The 25,657-nt window shown below is 54.0% G+C and overlaps 1 protein-coding gene across 1 annotated transcript; it reads left to right on the top strand.

Annotated features, from left to right (window-relative positions):
- The first annotated feature begins 3,978 nt into the window (after nt 1-3,978).
- On the top strand, nt 3,979-24,757 carry LOC144717581 (beta-1 adrenergic receptor-like). The gene is made up of 2 exons (XM_078593041.1): nt 3,979-4,431; nt 15,148-24,757. The coding sequence occupies exon 2, from the start codon at nt 15,209-15,211 to the stop codon at nt 16,655-16,657; it is 1,449 nt and encodes a 482-aa protein (XP_078449167.1). The 5' UTR covers nt 3,979-4,431; nt 15,148-15,208; the 3' UTR covers nt 16,658-24,757.
- The last annotated feature ends 900 nt before the right edge of the window (nt 24,758-25,657 follow it).

Genomic DNA, 25,657 nt, shown 5'->3' with positions numbered 1-25,657 from the left:
CGCAAACTAAAAATATACCGCAGGCGAAAGGCTCGGCATCGAACCCACGACCTCCTCCTGTACCAGGCGAGGTAGTTAACCATGCAACACGGATGATCACTCTGCATGAAGCTGCAGAGTGATCATTGGGGTTTGAGTGGCAGTGTGAAGTGCGAACGTCTTTTGCTGGCAATGTAGTATGTTGAACTTCTTTCGCACCGTACGTAGCCAACCGTTCTGATTGGAGGCGCGCCTTGGTCCGAGTGAGGTCACGCCGTCATCGTCTGCAGTGTCAAGTTCCCTCGGTCCTCCACCCAGTCTGGTCGGAGGGCAACCTTCCTCCTCCACACGAGTTTATCCGTCAAAGTCGGCACATGTCCGTTCTTTACACGTTGGGCTATCCTGGATGCCCCCATTTTGGCCTCGTTAGCAACTTCATGACCCACGTCTGCGTTCAATGCGAACACGGCTCAATAGAGCCTATTCGCGGCTCCGTATCCCCGTTCCACCGTCTCCCAAAGTTTCTGTATCTTTGTGTCCCAGTGTTTCTTAATCGGTGTCACCAAGCATCTGTTTCCCTTGTCCCAGTGTGCCCGTGGCCCTGTGGCCCTGCGTCCCAGTATCATCCCCGTGTATCTGTGTCCCAGTGTGCCCGTGTCTCTATGTCCCCGTGTCTCCGTGTCCCAATGTGCCCATGTCTTAGTGTCCCAGTGTCTCTGTGTCTCCGTGTCCCAGCATCCCCGTGTATCTGTGTCCCAGTATCCCTGTGTCTCTATGTCCCCGTGTCTCCGTGTCCCAATGTGCCCATGTCTTAGTGTCTCAGTGTCTCTGCATCCCCGTGTCCCAGTATCCCCATGTATCTGTGTCCCAGTGTCTCTGTGTCCCAGTGTGCCCGTGTCTCTGCATCCCCGTGTCCCAGTATCCCCATGTATCTGCGTCCCAGTGTCCCCGTGTCTTTGTCTCTACGTGTCCCAGCATCCCAGTGTATCTGTGTGTCTATGCCCCCGTGTCCCAGTGTGTCTATGTCTTTGTGTCCCAGAGTCACCGTGCCTCTGTATACCCGTGCCACGGTATCCCAGTGTCTCTGTGTCTCCGTGTCTCCGTGTGTCTCCGCCCGTGGCTTTGTGTGTCCCTTGTCTTTGTGTCCCAATGTCTCCCCCCGTGGCTTTGTGTGTCCCTTGTCCGGTGTAAATACGGCTCAGTGGATCCAGCGCACGGTGAGGCTCTAGATCGAAACCTGGCTGACGGATGTCGGGGTCACTGGTGACAAATTGGTTCGTAAGTGTTGCCGAGGCCCGATCTGCTGTTGTGCAGAATGGGTGTCGTGGAATCTCAGACCACGGCAGGTGCGGCCATGTCAATCTCACTGTAAAACGAAAGCGATCAAAACTGATATGGCCATCCGTGCGTGCGGTGTGAAGAATAAGAAGAAGCAGCAGCAGGCTGTGTGTGGGCGGGACACACCACCCGACCGAACGCTTGACCCTACCCATAACCATAACGAGCTGGTCAGCTCGTCACGAGAGGACGAAGCCCTCCCGCGAACGAGCGCTTTGCCCCGATGCCTGACGCCGCGTCGAACACTTCGGCAGGGAGACTGTGGGATGGTTGCGCTCCCCGTCCCGTTGCATTGTTCACGGCAACATCAACATCCACACATCAAGCCCCTCCACCACCCCCCGCCTCCCCGGTCCCCAGCCAACACAGGCCCATGGCTACATCGCCTGGAATGTGGCTGATCTCGTTATATCTCGGGGGCTAAGCAGGCGTGAGCCTGGATACTGTCTCGATGGGCGCTTGCGCCGCGCGTGAAACCGGTGATTATAGTTTGCAGCGAGGCAACGTTGTGGACAGCAGAAGAAAGTTAAAGAATATCCACTGTTGTACTGTACCCCTATGCCCCCCCCCCCCGTATATTGCTCCTCGCCTTCACACACTACGCACTGGATACTCGTTAACACAGCGGGCCCTCATCCAGCAGTGGATTGTTCAGTAGGGCCGCACACGTCCCCGTGTGTGAATATAAAAGGCAAGGCGATTGTAAGAGGACCCCGCTTAGAGGAAATGTGACTGCAGCGCATCGCCAACGTGACCTCGCGCTCCCACAGCCAAGCGCTCAGTCACCGGGTGTCACCGATGATGGGTGTCGATGATTCGGTATCGTCTCTCGATCCCCATGTCCCTAAGAAAATGAATCAAGTGATTAAATAGCGACACGGCGTCGTGGCCGCCTTGAGGGAATGCGGATCAAACTGAAATAAAATTCGACGAGGATGCCGGAGGTTCGGTAGACATCGATCTTCGGTTTTATAACAAACAACAATAACAACCCGTGGCACGCAAACATCACCGCGCCTTATCACACGAGAAGGATGTTCGTGATAGACGCAGTTTGTTTTGAGAGCGCCGTGACGTGGTGGGGGGGGTACAAACATAGACGTGCAAAGTCCTTCTGTGGACAATCCAAGGTCGTAATTATAATATATTGGACGGGGGGGCATCCCCCCCCCCTAATATTCAAATATGCTCAAAATGCCCCCCCCCCAATATATTGCTATAAAATAGATTTCTGTTTATATGATTGTGGTTATGGTTGTACTTTATTAATCCCTCATCTCTGCCATTACATACAATGAAACAAGAAAAGGTCAAAAAGAACAAACAGAGCAATGTAATACAATACACGATTAGACATTATTGTAAACAATAAAGAAAAAGTCCATCCGATGTGTTAGTGAATTTGTTTATATTTTAGGCAGGAAATTAGTTTTCAAATTTAGATTTTTTTTTTTTCTTCTGGGGGGTGAGATCCCCACAGACCCCTGAAAGATTTGGTCCCCCCAATGTTGACTCCATGGCTACGGCCTTGCTACAATCCACTGCTGCATGAGGGCCTCCCGTACGGCGTGCGGGGCGGGGGAGGGTGATGGCCATACCTCACCCCGCTCGTCCATGCGGGTTGGTGAGGGCGGCAGAAGATGGAGCGTCGAGGATGAGTGAATTGTGTGAAATCGCGTTCCGCGTGTCGATAAGGAATTGCGTTTTACGCAGGCACGCGCCGTTGAGTTTTAGACCCCGGTAAAAGATTTAATTAAAACGGATACGTGTTTTAAAGTGCAGGTGAATTATACTCTGACATTCAGTAGTTATTCGTTCAACTTGATAATCACGTTTGTTGTCGATATCCCGTGCTCAGAAATTCTCGTTTTTATATTCATTCATATCTTTGTTGCAGGTAGGAAAGGAAATGCCAGCATGTTCTTTTCTCGGAATACGAATCGTAAATTCGCACACGCGTGAACGCACAAAAGCACGCAATATGAAGCAGACGATGGCGCGTACGCTTGGACTCCCACTGAGAGAGCGAAAGATGAATACGTGGATGAGATAACATACAAACTCGTCAGAAAGTAAGCGAGCCTGGGCGTCGAGCAGGACACGTCGCTCGAACAGATGATGGACGATGGTCTTGAATGACGACAGAGTGGCAGCGAGTGGCAGCGACGCGTTCGTCCACCGGTGCGGATGGATGCCGTGAAATCAACTCGGTGGATCGGTGCGTCGGAGGATCGTCCAGTGAATTGACCATGACTGACGACGATTATAATGAGCGTATGTACGTGTTAAAAAAAATATCTCCGCTTCCCACTATTTCCCTTAAACAAACATGCACACCGAGCCAGAACTCCTCCACGTGGCTGGCAAGCTGCAATTAACCCTGACGGACCGCGTGCTCTCACAGCAAGGCACCGCCTCCCCGCTATCACAACTGGACACAGCCCCCCTCCCATCCTCCACCGTACACCACCCGTCATTAATCCAACATCGCCACCACTCGCAAAAAAAAAGCAGCAGCCAGCCAGCCATCCACCCACCCACCCTTTCCCCCCTCCGTATCGCTCCCTCGACTCGCCCACGCCAATCTGATTGGCTGTGACGCACTGAATAGATGGAACTCTTCCGTGCGGGTCCGGGCAGCCCTGGAGGGGGGCTCACACGCGCACACGCCCCGTCGCGGGAGAGACCAGAGCGCACTCCCCGTCATCATCGTCGCCCAGAGCCGCGTGCGCTGCCGCTCGACTCGCACCGCACCGCGCGCGTGAGCAGAGTTCGATGTCGTCGAGACACCAACTTGCGATGAAGCGCACCTGGGACTGAAGTTGTTGTTGTTTTTGTTTTTGTTGCTCGAGCGAGTTATTTTTTTTTGTTAGTGTTTGTGTTGCCTATCCGTCTTCTACGACTGCTCTACGATTTACTCGACGAATGTATTGAAATTTCAAACGAATCATATCGGACTATTACTACTGCCTGCTGCCGATCCTACTGCAGTTGTCGCTGCTGCTGCTGCTGCTGCTTCCACCACCACCACAACGTCCAGGTGGAGCCACCCTGAACTCGTTATCAGCGAGGTGACCGCGGTGATCACATGCCGCTGCCGGGAACACAGCTAAGGTGGGGTCGCTTTTCGAGTTTTGTAGCGGCGCGTTCTTTCTCACGCACTTACTCTCCCATGTGCCCACACACACACAGTAGCCCACGAACCCATGCACGCTCACACACATGCGCACCCACTTATCATCCACTCACCCACATACGCACTTATACGTGCATATATACATGCACGCACTCGCCCACTTATCGACGCGTTCACTCGCACGAACTCACTCACTGACTTACCTACTTATCCACTCGCACGCACTCGCACACACGCACATACGAACCCACTAGTCCACGCACACACCCACTCACACACTCAACCACTTCACACACGCACCCACTCCCAGACGCACCCACTAGTCCACGCACACAACCACTCGCACACGCACACACTCACCCACTAGTCCACACACACACTCACTCACACACGTACCCACTCTCACACGAACCCACTCGTCCACGCACACACGAACCCACTCGCACACACTCACACACGCACCCACCCGTCCACGCGCACACGCACCCACTCACACACTCACCCACTCACACACTCACCCACTCACACACGGACCCACTCACACACTCACCCACTCACACACTCACCCACTCACACACGTTCCCACTCTCACACGCACCCACTCGTCCACGCGCACACGCCCCCACTCACAAACTCACCCACTCACACACGGACCCACTCACACACTCACCCACTCACCCACTCACACACGCACCCACTCACACACTCACCGACTCACACATGCACCCACTCACACACTCACCCACTCACACACGCACCCACTCACAAACTCACCCACTCACAAACTCACCCACTCGCACACGCACCCACTCACACATGCACCCACTCACCCACTCACACATGCACCCACTCACCCACTCACACACGCACCCACTCACACATGCACCCACTCACAAACTCACCCACTCACAAACTCACCCACTCGCACACGCACCCACTCACACACTTACCCACTCGCACACGCACCCACGCGCACACTCACACACTCGCACATGAACCCAATAGTCCACGCACACATTCACACACGCACCCACTCACACACGTACCTCCGATTAGCACCGTTGGCTGCGTACGGCGCGAACGAAGTTCAACATACATACGCGGACGCACTCGCGCACGATAGATCGACATTAATCGCCACAAATGTGCAAAAAGCTCCTGTCGGATCTCGAAGGCTCCAACAGCGTTGTGCCTCGTTGTTGCTGAGAAGGGTGGCCACCAACTGCTATTGGTTGGAGCTTCGAGGTGACCAGGAGGTGGCAGCGCTGAGTGCCACCTTCCTAGATACAGCGCGATGGGTTTTCTCTGGATTCATCATGTTTTTGTTTCTGACTTCCTCGCACACGAAGCCAAATTCTCGTGAATGGAACTGACCACGCATCTCCACGTAGCCGCGGAACCCGACTGAAAGTGTCGATTTTCGGATTCGGTTGATGCTTTTCTGCGTAAAATAATCGGCATTAGTATTCGTAATATTTGCAATGTTTTCGGCTTGGCGACAACCAGCAGAGCTTGGAGGCAACATTTGTGTTGATCGCATGTGAGCAAAGTTGCACAAGGCGCGCCGCAAATGGGCTTTTATCTCGGTTTATCTGTCACGAAAAAGGGCAAAGTGCGCATTTTCAGACTAACAGCCAGGGAACTCAGCCCATCTCTGCGTTACAGGCCATTGTGTTGTTGTAAGGACAACGCCTCCGATTAGCACAGTTGGCTACTTACGGTACGAACGAAGTTCAGCATGCACGCTGTACATATATACGAATTCAAAGCGTCCCACAGGACATCCACCGAGAATGTGCGTGTGCGGGTGCCAAGTGGATTATTAAATCGTGGATTCGGGGGAATCCTTCACTCAGCATTGGAATGCCCGTGGCTGATGATGACGATGAGGTACAGTTGAACACGTGCGAGGAGCTCATGCTATGACAACGTCTTGACCCCACGTGTGTGTGTGTGTTTACAGCATCACACATGTGTGCGCCGTATGGCACATCGGGTACGATGCGTTTAACCGTTGCTGTGCATTAAGAGGCGGCGCAGTGAACAAATTCCACGAATCATTTGGAGCGATATCCGGACAAACGCGACGTTATAAACGACAGCGCCGCCGGCAATGGCGAAACGCCACAATACACGCACACACACGCACGCACACAAAAAAGACAAAGATCCCCCGTATAGCCTTAACAGACTGTAGGAGCAAGTGCTGTTAGCGAGCACCTATGGAGGCCGGAACGGTACACGAACGAGGGGGTGGGTGGCCAGCACCACGCCCGACCGCCTTTTACACACCGCACCAGGTACTAATTTAAGGCTGCTGACGGAGATGTCAGCAACTTGTCCACAAACAAGTCGCCTGTTGATCCACGGCGTACATTTCCTAACAACCGCGCAGTTCGCAAATTAAGCGACCGTCTCCGTAACGCACGTCCTGTCCAAATGTTATTTGTGGGCGAGAACACGCGGTCACGTGCGGAGTTCATGAGCTACGGACGCTTCCGTGCTGCTGTCGGGCAAATGCCTCTCGACGTTAGCCGCGCTTGTTTGCGCGGTTCAGACGCAGTCGCGCACGCGCGCGCTATTTACATCCAATGTATCTCGGCCGTTATGAAAGCGCGTTTCTTCGTTTTGTTTTTTTTATCAGCGGGAAATCATCAGGGGGGGCCATCGGCACCGCTTATCGTGGCTGGCACGCGTGCCCCGTTGTGAAACCCCCGCGCTGCGCTCTTCGCTTGCCGACACTTTGGATTCAACTCCGACGGCTTTTTCGAAGGGTTGTAGCCGCGCGTCGCAATCGACTTCGGCAACGATTGTCCGACGTTTCGCCGCGCGTGCTGGGGGGGGGGAGGGGGGTTGCGAACGCGGAGGGGAACGATAGCAGCCGAGCCGCGCAAAGCGAGACGCGCGTGGAGTGACCCTCACTTGAGCTGGCGTCCGGTGTTCAACTGGAGCAATCATTGTTTTGGCCAATGCATAAACGCTGTTAACCCACCGCCGTTTTCGCATCGATTCCCGATCGCTGGAACGCATCGATATTTACCGATCTTTTGACAGTTCGTTTTGGTGGGGGAGCGGGCGGGCGAGCGGGGGAGGGGGGTGCTTCTATAAATGAATGAGTCTATTTACCGAAAATGTAGTAAGCCTTAGGCGCACAGTGCTCTTCTCGATTGAGCACTCCGGGGAGCAAGGCGAGCGCCTCCCCCCCGCAGTAGATAAGCACAGCGGGTCTGCATAGACCCCTAAACGGCGTCTCTCGGCACCCCCCCCTTCTTCCCCGTTGTCTCAATGCGGCCGCGTGCGTTGTAATTGCTGAGTTGTCCTTCACCTCTCGCGGTGCGCCTGATGTGGGTTTAATTTCCCAGGGGAGGGCAACCGAGAAGGGGTGGCTAAAGCGCCGCCTTTTGTCGCCGTACACACGGGACCGGAGTGCGTGTGTGTGTGACACGGTGTGTGTGTGTGCTTCTGTGTGTGACACGGTGTGTGTGTGTGTGTACTTCTGTGTGTGTGTGTGTGACACAGTGTGTGTGTGTGCTTCTGTGTGTGTGCTTGTGTGTGTGTGTGACACGGTATGTGTGTGTGTGCTTCTGTGTGTGTGACACGGTGTGTGTGTGACACGGTGTGTGTGTGTGACACGGTGTGTGTGGGAGCGGTAGTGTAACGTTTCCGCTCACGACCAACACCAGTGGCGGTCAAATTGGTACCTGGTGTGGTGTGTAAACATTAGCAATGGGGATACATGTGCCGTGTTGGTCTTCGCCGGTGCTCGCCAACAGCACTTGTTCCCAAGAGTCTGTTTAGGCTACACGGGGGAGTCTTTGTGTGGTGTGCTGCTGTAGTTCGTGTGACAAACGTCCGAATATCGGCAATGGGGAACACAAAGGCAGCCGGGCGTGGTGTGGGTCACGCCGCCGCTTCGTTTCAAGTGCCGTGCATACCTTAATAGGTGCTTGCTAACAGCAGTACTTAACCCCGGCTTGCTAACTTCCGTGGCGCTTCACGGAAGCCTTTGCTAACGGACGAGTGTTTGTGTTCAACGTGTTATGTACGTTGAACCTCTTTAGCACCGTACGTAGCCAGACGTGCTCATTGTCGGTGCCTGCTGGGGGTGCCGTGGCACCGGGGTTAGCGCGCTGCGCTGCCAACCCCGGGCACCTCGATTCGATTTCCCGGCCACGGCTGACATCGCTAGCGAGTGACATCTGACCTGGAACGTTGGCGCTCTTCGCTGGAGGATCGGCCTTCGATGAGCGCCCGACTGCGGAGAGACAAAGGCGACCGGGCGCGATGCTGACCACATTCACACGCTCGTGCGCTGAACCAGCCTCAATAGCTGCTTGCCAACAAAACTTGGCCCCAACAATATTATAAATGCTACTACGGGGGGTGTGGGGAGGATATTTGTCTTTGTGTTTATATGCACAAAGTAACCTTTAGCGGGATGCGACCTCTTTCTATCGGCTTTACAGTCACACTCCAGGGAGGGAAGTATAACTTGGTTAAGTGACGGGGATGGTATATTTAAAGTGGTGAGAACGCCAGACCTGAGTGAATTTGGAACTTCAGAATGACCCTGCCCTATGGGCATGAACCAAGCTGTCTGCGCGCGGGTCCAAATGCGAAACCTTCGGTCTTTTGAATGTTCTAGTCGTATGCATGTTGAACTTCTTTCGCACCGCACGTAACCAACCGTGCCAATCGGATGTGCGGGGGAAGGACAGCAAACTAAACGCACGAAGCACTTCTAAAGAAATGAGTTTGCAATCGAGATGACTTAAAAGTGCATGGCTCCAGTGGCTTCCAAACATCGGAAGGAGGAGCGTTCCAGACGGCCGCAGAAGCGCGTGTGAAAGCGCCGCGCGATGCGGTGGCCGCCGTCTTTGTTCGACGGTTCGCCAAAAAGCCGCTGCCGCGAAGATGAGCGTGCACTCCGATCTATTTGTGCAACAACAACAAGAAAACATGGCAGCTTTCTTTTAGCCCTTCCGGAACAACGCTTTTACGCACGTCAACGTACGTAAAGTCACCCGCAGCGTTCCATCCCGAAGGGTTGGCGTCACTCATGCCGGAGAAGCGGAGTGGTGTCCCTACCCCGCCGTTGGCGTGGCCAATGTCGACTCAGCCTTCAATGGGCAAGGTGAAAATGGTAAAGCAAACCTGTCAACCCCTTATCAGTGCCCTCACTGAGTACAGACCAATTCAGACCTTATTGATCACCCCCGCGCCCCTTGTAGATCTCAACGTTCATCTACAAAGTCCCATCACAAGGGAGAAACACAAACAAATAGACACGTTTTTGTTTGTCCGTATTGAAACGGCTGTACGCCGTATGGACCTGAAAACTCAATTTCCCTGCGCAAGAACACGGGCTAAGCCGTCTGGATTGACAGCTTTGTTAAAGGCGCAGCCACTGCAATTGCTCACTCGCGCCACTGCTGACGGAAAGAGCCTTCTCCTCCTCCTGCACCCCTTAGCCGGCGAACTCGGCGCAATGTCGGGCGGTCACGCCGGGAACGACATCCCCTTAAAGTGAGTAGCGACCGAAGCCGGGGAAGACAAAGGCGGCCGGACGCGGTGCTGGCCACCCAACCCCCTTCGTGTGCCGTGTGGGTCTTCATAGGTGCTCGCGAACAGCACTTGCCCCAACCGGGAGGCGGGGGGGGGGGCTTCTTTGTCTTTGCCTTTAGTACACGTGCACGTGCGGAGCAGTCACGCGCCGGTTCGCAGCGCCGCGCTAAGAAACCTCGTGGAGCCGCGTTCCATGTCCGGCCACGGCCGCAAGCGCGAGCGGCAAGTGATGTCTGAACCGTACTCTTAGGTTTTTTCGGAAAAGTCACGTAGGTAAAAAATAAATAATAAAAGATAAATAATAAAAATAATAGAATAAATAATAGAAATAAAATTATAAATCACGACGTTTCGGAGGCAACACAAGCTTCCGTCTTCAGGTGTTGCCTCCGAAACGTCGTGATTTATTATTTTATTTCTATTATTTATTCTATTATTTGTATTATTTATCTTTTATTATTTATTTTGTTACCTACGTGACTTTACCGAAAAAACCTAAGAGTGAATCCTTGCAGTCACGAAAGCTTCAAATCTAGAATGTCTGAACCGGTCTCGGGGTGGGGGGGGGGGGATCTCCCGTAGGTCGACTCAGCCAAAATTGAGTGAGCGAGGTTCGTTTGGCCATGCCGCCCCCTCGTCCGCTGGCATCGCTCGTCGCTGTTTCGCGCCGCCTCGAGCAAGCGGCGGCACCACGTCGTGTATGGATAGACTGTTGCCGCCATAGGAATGTGGAGTTCACACCACTGCTCGATCACAGCGCTTAACCGTACTGTCTGTTTAGGCTATAAGGTAGATCTTTTTTTTGTCTTTGTGAGCTTTGTGTACGTGTCGTTGCTGCTGTTTAACATCCGACATTACTGTGGCGATGTTAGTACACAGTACAAATATGCACGAACTCTTGCACAATATCGCAGTGACGGCCAAGTGAATCCACAGAGCCTGGCATAGCGGGCATAGCCAAGTGAATGTATAGAGCATGGCATAGCCGGGAATAGCACTCCCACGCGTGACCGTGGCAACGCAAGAGGGACTATCGCTGTCTGCCACGTGAGCTGCGCACCTGTCCTCCACCTGTAGTTTGTCACTGCAATAAGCAAAAAACACCACGTCTTGAGTGGCCACAACACTGCTGTGAAGATCAAAAACAAACCCTGTTCACCTTGCGAACGGATATGTCTGTCCCGGAGTGCCCTGTGACGCACTGTTGTTGTGTTTTTTACGTGTTGCGACCAACAACAACAAAAATCAAATTCAAGTGGTTTTCTGCTCAAAAAAACTTGGGAAGGATTTCCTCTTAAAAGCTCTCAGTGAATGAAACCCAATGACGGGGCCGAGGAGATCTAGACGAGACTCGATGCTTTTTGCGTCCTCCCCCGATTGCTACAGCGGGAGGAAGATGCTAAGGGGTCACGAACCCAAAACCTGGAATTGAACTCGCAAACCCGCCGGTTCGGAGTCGCGCCCTCTAACCAACGACTCCACCACCTAATAATGTTTAACCGTACGTCACCACGCTGTTAAGTGCCTGTTGAGACGGGGGGGGGGGGGAGGAGGGCAACACTGTCTCTGACATCGCTTGCCAACCACTTGTGCCGCGTCTGGGAATCGAAATCTTGGTGGCACAGTTTACGACGCCATCACCGCTACGCTCACCAATACACAGTGAATATTGCCAAACGCACACGTGTGTGTGAGTTGTGTGCGAGTTGTGGGCGTTATTAAATTTAGCGGTTAGCACGCTGCGCGACGAACCCAGTGACCCGAATTCGATTCCCGCTCGCGACCAACCGCATGACAAAAAATCTGAACCGGTCCTGGGACTCCCGTAGGTCGACTCAGCCTCAAATTAGTACCTAGTGCGGTGCGTAAACATCGCTACTGGGGATACAAAGGCGGTCGAGCGTGGTGCTGGCCACCCACCCCCTGGTCTGCCATGCCGGCCTTCATAGGTGCTCGCTAACGGCACCTGCCCCAACAGTCTGTCAAGGCTAAATGAGGGATCTTTGTCTTTGTTATTTAAATAGATTTTCAAACTACGTGGGGAGTTTCATCAACACGGCGGCCGCGCACGCGTGGCTGTGTTGTGCCACGTGTCTGCCTGCCTCATTCGTCACTTTCGGCCCAAGGCATGAATGAATAATAAATAATAATACTGTAGTGTTATTAACCTGCAGGGCTTCTTCCACATTGCGGTTCACTTTTCAGTACCGGTATTGGTTTGCACAGAGAATTCAAGTTCACCGATCAAGTTCCCAGACCCAATTTAAGACTCTTTTTTTTTACTTCGTCCAGAAGCGTCCCATTACACTGGCACGTTTGGGGGATCGTATTGTCATGAATGTTCGGGCGTGCGAGAAAAACCTTTGAGCAATCCCGGAGGACAACCCCATGACGAATGCCTCAAAGATCCAACGCAGACAGGTCAGGTAACCTACTTTCTGTACTGCCGCCTCTTGGGCGCCACGCGGCTATTGGATTGTGGGAGACGGTGGCAGCCTCCGTGAGTCACGAACCCTCAGTTCCAAAAGGGTGCGAGTTTTGTTATAACGGACCACCTGGGGGTGACGAGAACAATCGCGCGTTCGCAGCTTGTTGCCGAGGTTTGCGGTTCGAACACAGCGGCCGCCCCGGTTAATACCACGGAGTTATTAATTGTAAACAAACAAACAAATACGCGCGATCTGCTTCACAGCGGACGTGAAAGATCCCGTGACGTTATTCGAAATTAATTCGGCCGCGTGTGTGGCCGTCACCACGTGGCCCAAATTTCCCACGTTTAAAAATCACTCCGTAATTACCTAATGGGGTGGAACCAATATAGCAACGTTGCCCCCCCACCCCCCCACCCCCCACCCCCCCACCCCCCCCGACTGCGAAACTGCTGCAGCCTACCGATATCCTCATCTGTGAAACGGTGAAACGCAGAACCTACGCGATGGCCTTTCGAGAATACCCAGAGCACTAATTATTTGATTTGATGATTGGATATTTGAGAGGGTAGCCATGCAATGCGACAGGGGCTGTGCATTCGGGGGAAACCCGCCTCCGAGCCACGCAGGCAGACCCCCTAATCCCTCATTTAAAATGCCTTTAAGGCCGCTAATCTCGCTGAAGAAAAGCCGTTAAAAATTAAATCTCAAATTGAGAGCTTTTATGTGTTCGTGCGGGCGTGTGTATGTGCGCGCGCGCACACACAAAGACAAATATCCCCCTTATAGCCTTAAAACATACTTTTGGGGCAAGTGCTGTTAAGGAGCACCTATGAAGGTCGGCATGGCACACGAGGGGGTGGGTGACCAGGATCATGACCGGCCGCCTTTGTCTCCCCAGTGGCGATGTTTACACAGCGCACCAGGTACTCATTTGAGGCTGAGGCGACCTAGGGGATGGCCCATGACTGGTTCAGACAACCGTCACTGGTGTTGGTAGCCGTGAGCGGGAACCGAACTCGGGGCGCTGGGTTCGTAGCGCATGGCGTCGGGTTGATGGGAGGGGGGGCTGCTGGAGGGAGATGAGTGCTACCCCGCCCCCCCATTCCTCCTGCAGAAGACTAAGCGCCCCCTTTTGAATCCGTGTAGTTTAGTCAAGAAAGTGTGTGAGCAGGGGCTTCATCACTGTCCTCATCGGCACAGGGAGTGAAAGAATCAGGGCAGAACGCACGCTCGACGTACGCGCCGCATGCAGCCGACCGTGCTAGTGGACAACAGCGGCCCACATCCTTTGCTCCTTTTCCATTTGGCGTTTGGCTTTTCTTTAAAATCAGCTTGAGATCGACTGTGGCCGCACCCCCACGGTTGCTTTTTTTAAATCCTTTATATTAAGTTCACTTGCTTGCACGCTTACGACCGTGCAAATCTTTCGGTCGTTTTTTAACCCACTTCCCGTGATCCAATCGAGCTGACATTTTGCACACAGACTCGTTGTGCGTGACAATTTATTTTCGTGGAAATTTTCCACTTTTTAGGAAAAAAAAGAATTCATATTTTATTTAAAATACCAATGTGATAAAAATGAAACTCTTACTCAAGAAAACAGAAATGAATAATAAAATAAAACCGATGCCACGCATATAAAGGATTTATAGTGAAAAACTTTTTACGGGTTAATTTTTTCTTTGTACGCCCCACTCTCCGGCAAGAGCGGCCCCAGGGGGGCGACGCGCACGCTCCGTTGTCGCGAGCGACGCGCGGGTTTAAGCGGCGCGCGCCGCACCGCTCGCGTGCGGCGACGGGTGAAGTCGCCGGTGACGTGGTGGCCATTATGAACGCGGTGACCCCGTGAAGACTATCGCTTCAAATTGCTTCCTTCCCCCAAAACCTCCCTTTTGGACAGCGTCGCGACGCGAGCTTCCGAGTGTAAATGTTTGCAATAGCTCTGCTCAGAGCTTGCATTGCTCACCGAACGTTTGTTCGGGTCGCTGGCAGACTTGAAGTAGGCGCGCGACGAGTAGCCACGGTCTTGGCGAGTAGGTGTACTGGATGTTGCATGCTGGGTGCAGGGAAAAAACTATCTTCCCAGAATGCTGCCCAGAGAAGACCCGGATTAAATTAAACCCGGATTTTACTTTCTACTACAGACATGCCACTGGTGATTGGTGGCAACCTGGGGTTGTTTTAAAGTCTAAACTTGTGCAGATCCCATTCATACGAATGCCATACTGTGCCCATTGCCTTTCTCTCAGCGACATGAACGGCGTGCGAATGTGCGCGAACGCGTGTTCATTGATTGTGATACGTGCGTGGCCGTTGTGGTCAATCCACTGCTGGGCGAGGCCCTCTACACACCGTGGAGGGCCGTGGGTCTTGTTTGACTTCACCAGGCTGGTCAGAAAGGGTTGGTGTCAGCGGCGAGACGGCGGCGCATGGAAGTACAGCACAACAGCGGATGTTGCTGCACTGGACTACCCACCACATAGCCCCGCGTCGACTTGTATAGGATGGTCGCCCATCCAAGGGCCTATCCAGACTCAACTCTGCTTAGCGTCCGGGATGTGGCGAGATCCGGCGCGTTCCGGGTGATTTGGTCCTAACTTGGCTCTACGTCGTGAGAAACGTCTTTTTAATTCTCACTTCCCCCTCCCCCCCCCACCATCTCTGACCCCCCCCCCCCCCCGATCCCTCGCCCCAAAGGGCCGCGGGTGGCGGCACGAGGTCCCCTCGGGCCTAGGCGCGAGGAGGAGGGCCCTCGCCGATGCGCGCGTGCCACGCGCCACTCCCGCCCGCACCGAGGAGGCGCACGGCCATGGAGCACCGTGTCAACTCCTCCTCCTCGAGCAACGACAGCGGCGGCAGTATCGCTCACAACCAGAGCGCGGACGACGGCCTGGCCAACGAGACAGCGAGCGCCACCGGCTACACGCAGTCGTGGGCCATCGGCATGGGCTTCCTCATGGCCCTCATCATGCTCATCATCGTGCTGGGCAACTCGCTCGTCATCCTGGCGATAGCGCGCTTCAAGCGCCTGCAGACGGTCACCAACTGCTTCATCGTGTCGCTGTCGTGCGCCGACCTGGTCATGGGCGTGCTGGTGGTGCCGCCCAGCGCCGGGCTCGTGGTGACGGACAACGTGTGGACGCACGGCTCGTCGGCGTGCGAGCTGTGGACGTCGGTGGACGTGCTCTGCGTGACGGCGAGCATCGAGACGCTCTGCGTGGTGGCGCTCGACCGCTACCTGGCCATCACTGCGCCGCTGCGCTACAAGCAGCTGCTGACGAAGGCGCGCGCCCGCCTCATCGTCGTCGTCGTGTGGAGCATCTCGGCGCTCATCTCCTTCCTGCCCATCCAGATGCTGTGGTGGCGCGACAACGCCGACGTGGAGGCGACGCAGTGCTACAAGAACCAGGACTGCTGCGACTTCATCACCAACGCGCCCTACGCCATCGTCTCGTCCGTCGTGTCCTTCTACGTGCCGCTCATCGTCATGGTGTTCGTGTACGGCCGCGTCTTCCAGGAGGCCAAGAAGCAGCTGCGCAAGATCGACAAGAACGAGGGCCGCTTCTACGAGGTGTCCGCCGGCGGCGTGGGGGCCGCGGCGGGCGACGGCGGCGGAGCGATCCCCAGGCGCCTGTCGAAGCGGCGCACCTCTCGCGTCGTCTCCATGAAGGAGCAGAAAGCCATCAAGACTCTCGGCATCATCATGGGCACCTTCACCATCTGCTGGCTGCCCTTCTTCATCTCCAACATCATCAAGGCGTTCTGCAAGACGTGCGTCGACAAGAAGCTGTTCTTCTTCTTCAACTGGCTAGGCTACATCAACTCGGCCTTCAACCCGTTCATCTACTGCCGGAGCCCCGACTTCCGGAAGGCCTTCAAGCGCCTCCTCTTCGGCTGCTCGGCGCTGAGCAGGCACTCCGCTCCCAGGAGGCGCGCCGGGAGCCTCGCGTCGTGCGCCGCCGAGGAGCAGCAGCGGCGGCGGCGCACCGGCGACCGCCTGACCCCCAACGGAGGAGGTGCGGGGGGGAGCGGGGGCTCCCGCGCCTCGCAGCTCGCGTTCGCAGCACGCACCCCGGGCGCCTTCAGCAACGGCAAGGCGTCCCTGGGGGACGGGCGGCACGACAGCCGCACGAGCAACAGCAGCAGCAGCGAGCAGAGCCTGGAGCGCAACGAGAAGGCGCCCAAGACTAGGCCGGCCGAAGGGTGACCGGGTGGCGGCCCACGGAGGTGACGACGCGAGGGGGGAGGGAGGGGGGGTGGGTCGAGGACCACCGTTTAGAAACGCGAGGGCTTGCCGAGACAGCTCGGCAAAGGTCGTGTTGAGCCCTCGCCCCTGTTGCCGTAATTCGTTGGACGAACGCGGCCCAAGTTTTGCCGCGGAGGTGGCGGGAAGCGAGCGCCGGAGGTGGGGGGGGGGCGGGGGGTGCGATCTGATCCCCGATTGCGCGCGTGCGTGCAGCGAACAGGCGTGTTCCAAAACAAGTCGCCGAACACTGCACCCCTTTCTGTTGTGTTCCTGCCGCTTCAAAATTATTAAATAATAAGAATAACGAGGGAGGACGGCGAGCCTTGACCGCAGTTAACTCTCGCGTGTTGCGTCGTCGTGGCCAGCAATTTGAAAATTGAGAGCAGATCACTTTGGGCTGCCTCTCCCTCAAAGAGGGGGGCGTGCAACCCCCCTCACCTCCCCCCCGCAGGGTCTCCTCCTCCCCAGGAGTGAGCCAGGCCACAGCCATGACCGTTTTGAATGTGAAGAGAGTGTCGACCCAAAGAGGTCAGAGGTGGCCGTTACGGGAGGCCCACCGTGAATGCCGGCTGCCTCGTTACGCGCCGCGGCGTCGCTCGCGGTCGCGGCACGGCCCTCCCCGCGTGCCTCTGCACTTTTTTGCTCGGTCCGTCGCCCCACTCGTCGCGAAGCTCAGAGACAGCGGACAGACCATCGCCGCTTGGCGTGCAACCGGCAGACCCTCGCGGCGGCGGCTGCTGCAAGGGCCGCAGAGGCACGACGGTGTCCACGTGTTCGAGGCTGAGGCTCCGTTTGCGACTGGCACCGTTTGTTGGCAGCTCGACAAAAAAAAACAAGTTTATGCGCCAAGCGGCGTTGGGGGCTGGGCAGGAGAGTGATGTGGGGAGGGGGGGGGCTGCATGGTTCACATATGTAGATATTTTCCCTCTGGTTTCAATTATTACCGCGATAGTATAGAATTCTCTACAGCCTTACGAGTCTGGTTTCCTCCCTTGCAGGCCTTTTCGTGATGCCACAACCGTCGAGTGTGTCATCTCGATAGCACAGAGACAGACAGAGAGAGAGCTTCGTGCCCAGCCGCTGTCCCGGCAGCACCGGCAGCTGTAGCAGCAGCAGACAGCTGGCGCCGCAGGCTGCCCTCGGAGCCACAAGTCTCGAGCACAGCAGGCTTCTGTGGGGAGGAGAAAGCAGAGTAGCCTGGAGGGAGAGAATTCCACAAAGCTGTACATACCCGCGCCGCTTGACCTGCTGCTGTAAAACAGCTGTGGAAACGTACAGTGTTTAATAGCAGTCGGGGTGAGTTGGAGATTTGTTTAAGGTCTCCAATCTAACCGCACCGCGTGTTTTTGTTTCTGTGAGCTAATCAGAAGCGTGCGTTGTTGATCGTAAAGCGAGCGCGTGTCCCCGCTACAACGGGTTGGTGGAGTCGTGGCGACGCTGCGCCGTGATGCCAACTTTAGCGGCCACGTGGGGCTCCACTCACGGCCATCATCAACAAAGTGGGCGGCGGCATCCGAACCTGTCCGGCGTGTCCCACAACTAGGTCGTCTTAGCCTGCAACGGTGCGTTGTGCCAACATCATCACCACTGGAGAGGCAAAGGCGGTCGGGCGCCGTGCTGAACTAACCACTCACCTTTAGCGGGTGCTCGCTTACAGCAAAACGGCACTTTTGTGTGTGTGATCTGGGCCTAATTAATGAATCTATTAATACAATTCGAGCGAGGGTTAGGGGGTATTGGGGGTTCACCGGGAGGAGACGGGGAATGGACTTTCTCAGCAGGGGTCAGGTTGAGCGTACTCACGCGGCACGGCTGCGTGCGCGCGGTTGTTGTTCGTCGCTGATTAATCACGCACATGTCGACGAGATTTGGATCCGAGAGGTCTGCTCATGGAGCCGGAGGAGGACATCATCTGCAATTTCTAAAAATGTTTGTACCAAGTTAATGTGTCCTTAGATGGGAGGGGGTTCGATGTCTGAATCCGCGTGTGTGAGTTTCAAAAAGTGGAACCGGCTCGCGCGGGACGTGACGTCTCCCAACGGGCAAGCCTTTGGCCATTGTATGCCGTCAAAGTCGAAATTCCAGATTTGAATATCCCTTGCGGCTAACTTTGATGCGAGAGGCGGAGAAATCCAACCAACCGTTCCACCTCCGAGTAACACGGTTGGCTACGTACGGCGCGAAAGACGTTCAACATACATACATACAAAATAATTCATACCCACGTGTTGGACATTTAGGCGGTCCCACGTTTTCTCTTTAAGAGCATGTAATACGGGTGCTTCACGGAATGTGAATCAAAACATGCGTGCATGGGCGAGGCATCTTTGCGTGTGAACGGCGTGTGTGTGTGCGCGCGTGTGAGCGATGCGTGTGGGGAGCGGTGGTGTAGCGGTTAGCGCGCTGCACTACGAACCCGGCGACCCGAGTTCGATTCCAGCTCACGGCCAACACCAGTGACGATTATCTGAACCGGTCCTGGGCCTCCTCCTAGATCGACTCAGCCTCAAATGATTACCTGGTACGGTGTGTAAACATCGCCACTGGGGAGACAAAGGCGGCCGGGCGTGGTGCTGGCCACCCACCCCCTCGAGTACCGTTCTGGCCTTCATAGGTGCTCGCTAACAGCACTTGCCCCAACAGTCTGTTAAAGCTACACGGGGGATCTTTGTCTTCGATTGTGTGAGCAATGCGTGTGAGCGATGCGTGTGAGCGATGCGTGTGAGCGATGCGTGTGTGCGTGTATGCGCGCGTGAGTTTGTGCGAGTTTTATTTTTCATAATTCTGATTAAAGCGAATGCGGACATAAAACAAAGAACTCGTGTGATGTCCGTGGACACTCACACTGCTTGAAGCACTTAAAAAACTTCTTCAGAACAACACAGACACCGACACGCACAAGAAATCTTCATGGAACGGTTCGCTAAACATGACTCATTCGATGTCGCGAAAACATTCAGAATGCATCTGGGATTTAGTATTATCTGGCGTTGCGTAATTACACTGTTCAAAATGTAACCTGTACCCTGATCGTCACATATGCTTCGTTGAGTCGCGAGTCTGGCTTTGTCAAGCAATAGTAAACTGAGTGTGCAAAAGACTTTTTGTTTTTTTAAAGGAGTCAAGTTGCGTTAAAATTAGACTGTTGTCCTGTTAATCACTTGTTTGCGTAAAAAAGGCACAAAACATAGAACTCGTGTTGTTGTTGTTCAGATTTATTGCGAAGTATACTTTAAATACAGCCCTGTACATAACGCACAGGCACAACGTGCTTATGGCAAATGATCATTCCCACGTAACGTTGTATTATCTGGATTATGAGACGCACTTTTTTTTTCTCCCGCCCTGTATTTTAAAAGCAAATCTTGCAGGTGCACCCCGTAATGCCGTGGCTGTGTGTTGGCGTGTGTGTATGTCACACCAAATTTGTGGGAGCGGCGGTGCAGCGGTTAGCGCTACGCTGCGCTACGAACCCTGCATCCAGAGTTCGATTCCCGCTCACGGCCAACACCGGTGACGATTATCTGTACCGGTCCTGGGCCTCCCCTGGATCGACTCAGCCTCAAATGAGAGCACACAGTGCGGTTTGTAAACATTGGCACTAAGGAGACAAAGGCGGCCGCGAATGGAGCTGGCTACCCACCCCCTCGTGTGCCGTTCCGGCCTTCATAGGTGCTCGCTAACAGCACTTGCCCCAACAGTCTTCTAAGTCTACATGGGGGATATTTGTCTTTGTCACCAAATTTGCATAACTTTATTGACACCGTGCACAGATTTGCGGTGCGTATTACTTTCTGGAGCATCTTAGAATCCAGAGAAACACGGTATCTACATTTATCGATGTGGAAAGCAGCGTCATCCTGTTGCAATACGTTGAATGAGGAGTTGTTTTTTTGGTGCCGGGGGGAGGGGGGGGAATTTGATTTTAAGACGGAATTTGTTGCAATCATCAGATGCCGCGTTCGTGTTGAAAAGTCACTGTGCGCAGTCTGAGTGCACTTGTGTTGCGCTGGGCGGCTGCCCCCTTGATGTGGTAATAGTCAAGCAGTGGGTGTAACGATCACCCCCGCCCCCCTCCCCCCCCCCTTCATCGCGTTAAGATTCATCGCCACAATTCACCGTCACGATTGGATTCAATTTAAAAAAACACAATTACATCGCGGGGAATGTAGCAGCCTCTTGCGGCTGTACGGAGGTCGCGTGAACCAATTATATACAGCGTGTACGAATCAAAAAAAAAAACAGTCGAGCCGCAGATCCAATGTAAATCGGCGAATCGATGCATCGTTACACCCCCTGTTAATATGCGCGTGCCCGTCACGACGACAAGCGGATGCGCATCAAAAACCAACTGAACATTTATCGTGAATTTTGCGTCGAGGTGAGTTTCCGACCCACGTGCTCTTATTTATTCTGCAATTGTGTTGCAGCCATTGGCAGTAGTAGAGAGAGAGTCCATCTTCCCTGCGGATCCCCTTGCTTGCCCCTAGTTCTAGCACTAACGCCTAATGGCGTTTATGTAAAATCACTGGGTCCCATCAGCACTTGCAGCGAACGACCGCTACCGGTTGAATTTCCCACTGCCCGTGCCTTCGTGAGTCTCTGCGCCGATTGACTGCCGGCTCCAGCGGTGAGCGAAACCCACGGCCAACGATTTGCTGATAGCTCGTGTACCAGGTGGTTTCCGCGAGGCACGTAACTCGAGTTGAGGCATCTGTCCTGCTTGAGTTCTGGGAGAAATGAGGCCGACTTCACCATCGACTCGAGTCGACTTGAGTTTGCCGGCCCCATGGAATCGATGAAACTCAGTCGCACGAGTTATCTGGAGTGTTAAAAACCCCGGCACGGACTTGTCGACAGCACGGATCATCGCGGTCAGTAACTTACCCGCCACCCACTTTGGCGAGATGACTTTTCACAGGCCGGTGTGTGGGACCCAGGTGTTTGAAATTAGCCCCCCCCCCCCGCTGCCCCCCCCCCCCATCCCCCCTCGTGTCCCTTACTCGACCCCCGCTCTCGTTTTATCGCGATATCGAGTTTGCAGTACGTGCTATTGACTACCTCATCTTTAAGAGTACCGCTGTCATTGTTACGCACCGACGCGTCTTTGTGTACATATGTGTTAATTCGCACGTCCCTGTAACCCACCCGCGTTATACATTAATATCATACTATGGGTTTTTTTTCTCGTTGTGAATGTATAAATGTATTGCCAAGACTTGGCCTCTCTTGAGGTTTTGGGAGGAGGGGATGGGCTTGTGGGATAAAAGGGAGGGCAATAGGGTTTGGGGAGGAGGGTCACAAACAGGGTAAGATTATGGAACAAGGGGCACTCTTTGTAATGTTGTTGGTGGGGTGGGGATTGAGGTTGTGGCTGGTGGTGGCTGTGCTTTACCGTGTCCGGCGAGGTTTCCGTTGTAATCACTGCCTCTGGCGTGGCCCTAACGCGAGCACTCGGCGAGAAGAGCCTCGCGACACTGAGCGCCAGCTACGATTTTGGCCAAGTGACTTTCAAACGGAAGGCCCTATCGCTCTCAAATATGGGCGCTCTTTCCGCACGCACGCGCCTACACGCGCGCCCACCGCACAATGCGTATACACACTCATCCTCGAGCACTCGGCCGCTCCCGTGAACTGATAGCCCAGGGGAAAGAGTGCTGCTTGTTGGGATTACGCAATCGCTCCTGTTGGCCCAATTAGCGATCAAAACCACGGGATCAAAGTGGTTCGGCAGGCAGGCAAGGAGTGGTTGTACCTTGTACCCCCCCCATCGCCATTCAAGTGTCACGTTGAGTTGCAAAGAGATTCCCACTGCGTCCGCCTGACTGTCCGTATAATTGCACAACGCGAAAAAAATATATAATAAACGAAAATAAAAGGTGAAATGCCTTAGGCGCACATGATAGAATTACGGACAATGGTCTGGGCCTCCACGTGTAGATGAAGGATACATGAAATATGTGTTATTAGTCCATCAATCAACATTGGGGAATTTTGTCAGCAGTGTTTTCCGGCCAGCATTTGTGAAAGCAGGCAAACTCCGAACTGGTTTAGACTTCTCTGAGTGGCATCAGCAGAGCGTGGCCTGTCAAACGAACACTGCTGGGTTGCCCCGGTGTGATAGGCAAGAGCCCTTCACTGATAGCACGGGGAACGGCACTAAGGACACGTAACAAATGTTACGCGTACACATCTAAAATAGTCGGCGTTCGGTAACAATCAACAGGTAGCCAAATGTCTACAATACATTCCAGAGTCGCTTCTGTGAAAATTATTTATTGGCGACTCTACGGCACAAAACGACAAATTAGGTCAAACTCTGCAATGAAGACTAAATGCTTATTTGAGCGTGTGCTCAACAACAATATTAACCGTAAAAATAATAATGCCCCATTATGTAGGTTATCAAAGATTAGGGCAACATTTTCCGTAAACAATGGCAACGCCGGTGGAATGGGATGTGCAGTGGCTCACGGAGGCAAGCGCCCTCGGGCTCGTAACCGCCGCGGTGGCGGTGCACAATGTGAGCCGCGTGCGGGGGCCGCGCTTTGATGAGAAATGCCCGTGGAAACGACGCACGTGTGTGCGGGCGGTGTCAGCAACGCCACGTGAGAAAGTGGGCAGATGAAAAGCTGCGGCCAGGTCTCCTGGGCACCGCTTGCCAGCAGTCAACGTGGTCGGGGAATGGCGGAAGGTGGGGGGTGGGGGGCCTTTTTGTTTTGTTGTTCTCATGTTCTTTTCCTTCTTTTAACATTCCCCTCCCCCATAAAAAAAAATACATCCCGATTGTGTTTTCGGCGTCGGGCCGTGAAAGCGGATATATCGCGTTTGCATCGCTTCGTGTTGGGACGTGGCCCCCGCAGAAGTGGGTATCACAGCGCTACTTCTTGGGATGCCATTCGAGTGGCCCCCTGGTCCAAAGGGTAAAGGGCCGCAGTTTCTCAGCCGCTCTGCATGTGTCGGTCAAACCGATATTTAATTTATCGGAGCTGGTATTTATCCAAGTGACGCGCAGAGCAAATGTAATGTCACGGTGTTTGTTTTGTGTGCAGTCATGTGTAACTAGGCTGAGATCAGCTACTCACTATTCTTGAGTACTTGGTGTACGATCTGATGGTGGTCCCCTGCATTCGAACTCATGATCTCAGCGATGCCAGCTCAACGCTCTGACCTCCAAGCCACCCGGGCACCACTTTCTTTTTACGTTTTATCTGAATTGTCCGACAGGAAGCAGGCCAGATTGTGCTGGTAATCATTGCCATGGTAGCCCATATACTTGCAGGTAGAATGAGATGTTTTGATTTTTTTTTAACTGTTGCATCATTTGTATAGTCTGATGCATATCAACCGAAGGTCAAGAGGTCGTGATGATGGCCAATGCCGTTGATGCCACCGCACCTCGCCATCACTTCTTTCCCTCTGCTAGATCTCATAGTTGTTGTAAAATCACCACCCGAACGTAAAGATCTGTTCTAACGGTATCCCACTGTGCCATGCCATGGTATGGCATGGTGTGGTATACTCCACCATAACAATGGGAAGGTGCCTACATTGCTCAAGGAAGTTTGGCTGCTAAGTTCACACTATGTTTTGAAAGTGTTGATACTGACCGGTGCGATGTGCATTGGTGTAAGTATCGGTGTGAGTAGCAGCTGCGTGGGATTTGTAGGCTATCTGCGTGAATATTATCCTAACATGCACACCCTCCCATTAGTCGCACACATGTTTTTTTACACACACACACACACGCGTGTACATTAAAATGTGGGCTTATTAGGCTTCAATCTAGAAACTGCAGCTTTTGTGACACTCGAAATGCAACCTGCCGCTCGGTGTGCACGATGTATCCAGTGAGTGTGGCCAATGCAGTATTTGTTGGGTGGAATGACCCCACCGTGGCCCTACATAGTTTCACGAGCTATCCAGGGGTATGGCTGTGCCGTGAGCGTGACGATTCTCGGTGTCCGTACTCGTGACCCGTGCTCTGTGACTTTCCTCCCGCCGACGAGAACTCCATTTGTCGACTCCATCCGTGTCACCAGGGCCGTCCGTAGGGATAGTGGCGGGGGGGGGGGTGCGGGGCTCGGGGCGAACCCCACTTTGTGCTCCCCCCCCCCCCTCAAGTGCTGGGCCCGGGGCAGTCGCCCCGATTCTCCGTAGCCTAAGGACGGCCTTGCATGTCACGGTGTTAGGGGTTGACAATTGGCACTCGCCACACTGCGAAACCTTCCACTTTCCCCAAGGCCACCCCACCACCACCACCACGGCTGTGTCGCCCCCTTGCTCCTTTAACGGCCCTCTCCTCCTGCCTCCGCCTAAAGAGCCCGCGAATGTTATTTGCCGAGCCCTTCACGGCTCTCTTTCTCGTCTCCTTGTTTCCTGAGCTGCTGCTGCTGCGCTTTCCTACCCCTCCCTGCCCTCCCACTATTCAAACTCTCCATCCAGGCTCGTCAGCCTAATCCCACTCTTGTGAATGTCGCCTAACCCCCCCCCCACCCCCACCACAGTAAACACTTTTTGATTTCCAGCCCCCAGCTCTCACAAGTGGTTACCTTGCCACCTGAGCTGTGAGCAAGCGTGAGTATCTTGATTCATGATTCAGGCAGGCCGGGAGCCCCATTGAGACTTCCAAGTAAAAAAAAAATGCAATGGAGAACCGGGTTACAAAATGCGAATGGGAAAGGAGATGCCTGGCGAAACAGGAATTGGTGCGGTTATTGGAACAAACAACAATAACAATGTCAAAGTAATCCCGTGCAACTAAAGGAGACGTGAGCCGAACATGTTGTTACACAAGTCGGCAACGTGATCAGTGGGATACAAACTATGTCAGGCACGAGGCAATGATGATCAAAATGCATTTACACGTGGAATGTCCGAGCCTGGTGCAACCCACCTATTCAATTTAAGGGTGATCTCGTGACGCCGCTCCCCATGTAGTGACGTTACATGGGGAGCGGT

This window comes from Lampetra planeri, chromosome 4, assembly GCF_965212315.1.
Source record: "Lampetra planeri chromosome 4, kcLamPlan1.2.h2, whole genome shotgun sequence".
In the NCBI taxonomy this organism is placed as follows: domain Eukaryota; kingdom Metazoa; phylum Chordata; class Hyperoartia; order Petromyzontiformes; family Petromyzontidae; genus Lampetra; species Lampetra planeri.
The sequence above is the reverse complement of the archived record's forward strand: the minus strand, read 5'-3'. Positions and strand labels throughout refer to the sequence as shown.